At 60.8% G+C, this 7,156-nt stretch overlaps 1 protein-coding gene across 1 annotated transcript in view; it reads left to right on the top strand.

Annotated features, from left to right (window-relative positions):
* Window positions 1-429: 429 nt before the first annotated feature.
* Window positions 430-7,156, top strand: part of INHBC (inhibin, beta C) — an 11,983-nt gene continuing 5,256 nt past the window's right edge. The window contains exons 1-2 of the mRNA XM_009880129.1: window positions 430-775; window positions 2,322-3,053. Coding sequence (XP_009878431.1) covers window positions 430-775; window positions 2,322-3,053 — 1,078 coding nt within the window. The remainder of the gene's footprint in view (window positions 776-2,321; window positions 3,054-7,156) is intronic.

Genomic DNA, 7,156 nt, shown 5'->3' with positions numbered 1-7,156 from the left:
TGGGCAGCGGGGCGGGACCGGGGTGGCCTCCCGTCGCCGCAGCGGGTCGCCCGGGACCGAGCCCCAGCCCCCGGGCAGCCTCTGCCGAGCGGGCAGCCCCGGGTTGAGCCCCTCCAGCGGGAGCACCATCTGCCCAGCTCCATCTCAACCGGGGCCGGGCCGTTCCGCAGCTGCCCCGTGCCCGAGAGAGGCTCCTGTGGGATCACAGGGGCGGTTATCTTGCCTGGGATCAGCCAATATTTGTGGCCACGTCAGGAGAACAAGCACTCCCTCGCTCTCTGCTCCTGCGGAGTCCAGTGCTGCCGTCCTGCTGCCACACTCTGCTCTCCTGGCCCCAGCGCTGCTGTCCTGGTTTGACTTCAGCTTATCAGACAGTTGGAAGACCACTGTTTGCGGAGACCCCCAAGCTGTCACCTCCTGGCACCGAAGATGACACCCATGGTGGCTTTCCTGCTCCTGAGCCTTCTGAGGATGGCGGCTCCCAAGGGACTGTGGTGCCCAGCCTGTGGGCTGGCAGCCCTGGCTCCCACCACGCAGCGGGATGTCCTCATCGCGCTGGCAAAGCAGAGCATCCTCTCCAAGCTCCACTTGCCAGACAGGCCCAACATCACTCAGCCCATGTCCAGAGGGGCCCTGCTGACCGCTCTCCACAGGATGCGTGCGCAGCGCATGGACACAGCCCTCTCCCCAGGGATGCCCCGTAATGGCGGCATCCCACGCCTGCGTCCTGGGATGGGTGTGCAGGAATACGAGATCTTGAGCTTTGCCGAGTCAGGTCTGTACAAATCCCACATCCCATGGGCATGGTGGGATGGACCCTGAGGTGGGGGGCACGGAGGGAAGGAAGTTCTTGCCTGAGGGAAGGTGGTGAGAGGTTTCCTTCTCTGCACAGGCATTTCAAAAGCTCTGCACAGGGGCATCACGCTCCTGCAAGCAATGCCAGGCTATGCACCAGGCTGGTGGGCACACTGCTGCTGGAAGGACTGGCAATGAGAGGCTCCATATCCAGAACCTTTGCATCCGTGTCCTTAGCTTACCCCAGCCAGCTGCCTCTCGCCATGGGACATGTTGGGGCAAGGGGGTGGGTGCAGGAGCGAGGTCAGACTGCTGTATCCTGTGAATTTGTTGTCCATTTCTCTTGAACCCTCCCCACTTGTGCTAGAGGTGGAGGGGTCAGATGGCCATGTTTTTCAAAACACGATTTTAGGCCTAGATTCCCCATCAGCTCACGGTGTGTGGACTTAGGTCCCCAAAGCCCATCTGCTCCCCACACTCAGCTGTGTCTCACCTTCCTACCCGAAGCGGTGGGCTGCCACATTTCACTCCAGAATCAGCTGCATTCCCAGGAGGAGAGAGCTCCCCAACACGTCCTCAGGGGTCCTGACAAGTATCCCTGGAAAAACAGGGTCCTGTACCCTCCACTTCTCCCAGGCAAATGCAGCCTTCTTTGGAAAGCAGCAGAATCACCACTCCATCCTGTGGAGCATCCTTCTGCACTGACGCTTTGCCGAGCCCAAACCGCTGCTTGGTGAAGCGGAGGGAGGCACACACCCCTCACAGCCCTTTGTGTGGTTTGTGTGGCTGCTGTGGGATAGCAAGGGCTTGCCGCATCCTTGAAGACTTCTGGGAACAATGCTCCTCCACTGTACATTGTGTTCCAATACATGAGGACAATGTAGAGTCACCTCCTGGCTTGATGGAGTGTCTGCTAGAAGCAGAAGGGCTGGACTGAGCCATGGGGCTGAGCCCCGTCTCTCGCCCCACTGCGCTGTGCCATACCACAGAGGAGGGGGGTTGTGTCCTCACGGGCAGAGCTGCGCCACAGAGCTCAGCACTGCTCTCACAGTCCCTGTCAGCCCTTCATTCGCGAGGAGAGGTGGCTCTGCAGCCTCAGCAGCAGCACAGGTGGGACATCCTGGAGAGATGTCAGGTGATGGTTTCAGCCATGGAAAGCAGAGGTAATCCTAGAGGTGCAAATCAGCATGACTGCCTTAAATCCAAGACTGGTTTACACAGCCAGATAACCTACTCCAAAATCCTCCGGCAGCTTCACTGACAAGGGGGATATGAGGCCAGAGGAGGTGGAACCAAGCCAGGTTGCTGCATTCAGCGCCGGGCCCAGATACTGCTGCTTTAGAGCGGCACAAGAAAGAGGAGCAGCAGCAGTGCAGGGGAGTGGGGCCCCCTCAATGCTTGTGTGTGCTGCACCCTGCTCCCTGCTTTGTATACACCACCCACTGGCTCCGACTCAGTAGCGCCCGACCACGGGACATCCCTCTCCCCCCTTCGCCTCCTGACTCTGCTTTCGGTTCTGTGCACAGGATCCTCCACCTCCCGCAGCGTCCGCCTGCATTTCCGCTTCAGCCGGGAGCTGGCTGGGAGCACCGAGATCCTGCAAGCCACCCTCTACCTGTTCTGGGCAGTCCCCGTCCCCAGGACGCACCCCATCACCGTCAGACTCTTTCAGCCAGACCCAACAGGGCTGAACATGACCGTGGCCAGTGAGACACAGCTGGAGGTGCGGAGGGCTGGCTGGGCTACGCTGGACGTGGGCCGAGCTGTCCAGAGTCTCTTCAGCCGAGGGAGCCAGAGGCTCACCATGGAGCTGGAGGTGGCAGAGGACTGGGGGTCTCCCCTCCTGGCTGTCCACAGTGATTCCCACTTGCCGTTTGTGGCAGCCCAGGCCCGGGCCAGGACGCCCCACCGGGTCCAGCGGCGCGGCATCGATTGCAGTGGGGACTCTCGGATGTGCTGCCGCAAGGAATTCTTCGTGGACTTCAAGGAGATCGGTTGGGAGGACTGGATCATCCAGCCGGAGGGATATCACATGAACTACTGTGCAGGGCTCTGCCCGCTGCACATGGCTGGCATCCCCGGCCTCGCTGCCTCCTTCCACACGGCTGTACTCAACCTCATCAAAGCCAACAACGCGGACGCGGCTGTGGACTCCTGCTGCGTGCCCACACAGCGTCGCCCCCTCTCTCTGCTCTACTATGACCGGGACAGCAACATCGTCAAGACTGACATCCCCGACATGATTGTTGATGCCTGTGGTTGGCCTTGACTGGCTGCCAGAGGAGGCAGGAGGGCAGGACCTGTGCTGCACAGGGCTCTCCTCCTCCTGGCCCCTCTCTGGCAGTGTGAGACCTGGCGAACTGCTGAGAGACGGGAACCCAGCTCAGGTGTTTTCTCCTCCTGAAGTTGAAGCATCAAGGGTGATATTGAACCTGCGAGTCCTCTCCTCCCTCACCTCCCACACGGCTCTTTTCCCCCTTCAGATCTGCTGGTGGATTCCTCTGCCCATGAGCCAGGGCCTCAGGGACAGGCTCCTGATGGACACCAGACCCTTCTACCTGCAGGACTCTGCATGGCACAACTCCCCGGGCAGCTCAGGGCAGCCCCGGCTCTCCCCACTGCTGGTCCCCAACCAAGGCCATGGTGCAGCCCTCAGTGCTGCACCACAAACATGTGCTCTTCAGGTAACGGGTCCCAGCAGCAGCTGCCTCAGGCAGCCGCAGGAGATAGAAGCTGGAAAGATGCTGGGGGATGGCTAGGCCAGAGGGGAGAGGGCCACCCACAGGGTCCCGCTCCTCAGCTGGACGTGACATTGAGGCGGGTGAGGAAGGGGAAATTGATCCCAGCAGGAGGAAAGTATCTCCTTCTCCAAGCATCCCAGCTACCTGGTATTCAATAAAAGACTCTCAGCCATAGTGTGCGCACATGTATGTGTACACATATGTGTGCCCTGTCATTAGCCAGCACATCTTCTACCTCTCCCCAAAGTGCAAGGTGGTGGATGTGCCCTTGCACAGACAGCCCCAAGATGGGCACAGAACTGACCCACTGTGCCATGCACAGTCTTCTTCTAACCAACGACTTGGTCATAAGCCCCAGGCAGCGGGGCTGGGCATCCGTCACCAGGATGCACTGTGCCCAAAGGCTACAGTGCTGCTGGCCCCCACAGCTCTCATGCCCTCTGCCCCTTGGCTGCCTTTCCGGGGGGGGGATGCAGAACCCCTGTCTTGTCTCAAGCAGATCCAGGGCATGGCATGGGAACCCCCGGACATGGGGGGGTTGTGTTTCCCACCAGGGAAGGCACCATTCGTTGGTTGGGCCAAATTTTCCATACCACCAAAACCACGTGTATTTGGCCGTTCTCGTCCCAAGTCAGCACAAAACAGAGCAACTTTTCTCCCTTTGAAAGTGGACAGAGATTGGCAGGCCAGACCGCCAAAGCCCCGGTGCCCAGGACACCCACCCTTGCCGACAACCCCACTCCCTCACTGGGCAGCACCCTCTCGGCATGTCTCTGGCCTGCGGCCCGGAGCAGCTGCCCCCCTCGCTGCCCCTTGCCAGCCTGGCTGGCGGCAAAGTGGGACATGTCAGTGCCGTGAGAGCTGGGGACAAAGGGCGGCTCTGACACATCAGCCCCATTACGTAATCTTGCGTTAGGGTTTCTCCACTGCTTCGCACGTGTCCCCCATGTGTGAGGGCTGAGAAAGCAGGGAGAGGGTGCGGGCGGTGGGAGAGGGAGGTCCACGAAGGGAGCTCCTGGGGTGATTGCCTGAGGTGCATGCAGATGGCTGTGGTGGAGCTGGGTGACTGCAGCGCCGTGGTTCACCCTGCAAGCACTGACGACCCTACCCCAGAGGCTGGAGACAGAGCTGAATTAGGTGGGAAGCGGGTCGGCAGAGAGAGGAGGATGGTGTTAGACCCTCTCCCCATCTGGCTTGAAGGACAGCTTTGCATCTGCTGTCCCACTACAGGATCAGGCTGTGGTGGTCGGAGCCATGAGCAGCTTTGGCTGGAGTGGGGGCCAGGATACACATTGCCCCAGAGGACCTGTGCACCTTGAGCAGGGGTGGAACAACCACTAGCAGGAGACAGCGTTTGTCCACGTTGCACGTGTCCTGAGGCAGGTGCTCCCACCAAGCCCTGCTGGAGCGGGGACCCACATCTACCCATCAGGTCGCAGCAGCCACCATGCTGAGATCCATGCTTCCAGGCCCTGGTGCCTCCAGGACCGAGACCTGAAGGGTTCCCGCTGACCCAGCTGCTGCAAAGGCAGGATGGAAAACTCAGGGATCAATACTGTCTGGGACCCAAGGCCACTTGCGCAAACCCAAAGAGGGTTTGGTGTTTGTTTTTTTTCTGTTTTCTTCTCTTCTTTTTCCAATGCCTCTTTTCACTGTCTCTATTTATTGAACAAACAGCTTTTCTGGGGCCAGTGCTGAGCTCTCGAGGCTGCAGCAGGCATGGGCAGAAAGGGGATGAGTGAGGGGCAGAGGAGCTGTTGGCTGTGTGCTGTGGCCCTACAGATGCCTCAGCTGAGGGCAGCACAAGCCCAACACCCTGAGCTGAGGCATCTGAAGGTGCTGCAAGCCCTCGAGTGGGGCTGGAATGCCACCGGTTCCCCTTATTGGCCCCGCAATGCTCCTGCCAGGCACTTCACTCACTCCCCACGGGGCCCAGAGCAGAGTGGGGCTGGCTGCCTGTCGCTGCTGCACAGCCCTGCAGGGCACAGGTGCCTTCCCTGAAACAGCTCCCCAAACCCCAGCTCTGGCCTTTGCTGGGCTGCACGTGTGCTCTCTGGACAGCACAAGACACAGCAAGCATTGCCCACCAGCGCTGCGAGGACGCTGCCCCTTCCCCTGAGGCACAGGGATGGAGGACATCTCCTGGTCCAGACCTCTCTGGACCTATGAGTTGTCACCATGTTACCTTCTGTCCCTGAGGCTGCAGTGCAGCCAGCCCAAGCTCCACAGGACAGCTGCATCCCGATGGACATGAGGGTCCTGCTGATTCAGGGTGCCTGGGTTAGCAGCAGCTCCTCCAAGAGGGGTCCCGGCCTCTGAGGCCCCTCCCTGTCCCTGGCAGATTGAGATTAGGGCAGAACACATTGTCCCGGGGGTTTGCCAACCACCTGAAAACCTGCCTTCTCCCGTGCCTTCAGGTCAGAGGTCCAGGGTCCTGCAACACAGGCCCTCCTCTCCATGCATGCGGCTTGTCCCGCTCCTGCGGGAAACAGGACAGGCAGGTGCAGCCTGCAGCCCCTTCCCCACTGGCAGCATGAGGCAAGGGTGACCAAGGTTCAGGAATCCCACAGTGGCACCCCCACCTGGGGAACACCACAGGGTGAGGAGGGTGCAGTGAAGGAAGAGCGATCCCCTGGCACAGCCCACTCCCTCCCGTGGGACTGGCAGAGGACAGGGGGGGCTCCCAGCACACACAAGGAGCTGCTTAGCCCCCACAGCTGGTGGTGGCCCAGGCAGGAGCTGTGTATTTGTAGTCCTAAAAAGCTGCACATGGAAAAGTGACTATCTGAGCTTCACCACAGCTCTCGTTTATTTTGCAAGTCTGCTCCCTTGTCAGCGAAAGTAATCTCCATGTAGGCGTGAGGGCAGAGTACCAAGTCAGGGTCTTCAGGGAGTGGAACAGAAAACCTGCGAGTAGCAGGATGCAACTCCCAGATGGGCATCCACTCCTCCTTCGCAGGTGGGAAAGGAGAGGGGATGAGGGCGGCACTCACATCACAGTATCCCCTCTCCCCTTGCTGTGACACCGCACTTCTGCTGGGTTCCCTCGGGGGTCTTTGGAAGGGGTGTCTTGGGGAGGCATGCCCGGCTGCCCTGAGACACCGTTGCACCGGTACTGGAGGGGATCCCACCCTGCAGCCCCCCAGCCTGGCCCAGCGCGGGAGGTACCATGCGGACGGCATCGACCCACCACTTGGGCTGTGCCAGATACGACACAGAGGGGAACACAGGGCTCCACAAGGTGCCATCCCCTCGGCCTCCACTTTGGGAGGGGACAGCCCCCCGCTGCTGCCGGTGGCTCCTGGAAGAAGCCTTTGCCAGTGTCAACAGACCCCGAATCAAAGGTCCGAGCGCGACGTGCCAGGGTGTCCCTTGGCAGGGCCTGGCTCTCCGGGGAGGGGTGGGAATTCCTGAAAGCCCCTCGCGTTGCCTTGAAAAGCGTTAATTTTTAATTTTCGGTCTCACGGGCTGTTTCCAGCCAGCGGCCCCCAGCTCGGAGGCGCAGTAGGTGATCCGCGCCGGGCGCCTTCGCCTCGGCTGCTGCGCGGTGCCGGTGCCGGTGCCGCTCCCGCACCGTCGGGCCCCGCTCAGCGACCCTGCGGGGAGGGGGGGGTCGCGGG

This window comes from Charadrius vociferus, unplaced genomic scaffold (genome assembly GCF_000708025.1).
Source record: "Charadrius vociferus isolate BGI_N301 unplaced genomic scaffold, ASM70802v2 scaffold892, whole genome shotgun sequence".
NCBI lineage: Eukaryota > Metazoa > Chordata > Aves > Charadriiformes > Charadriidae > Charadrius > Charadrius vociferus.
Note: the sequence above shows the minus strand (reverse complement) of the source record. Positions and strands in the feature narration are given on the sequence as shown.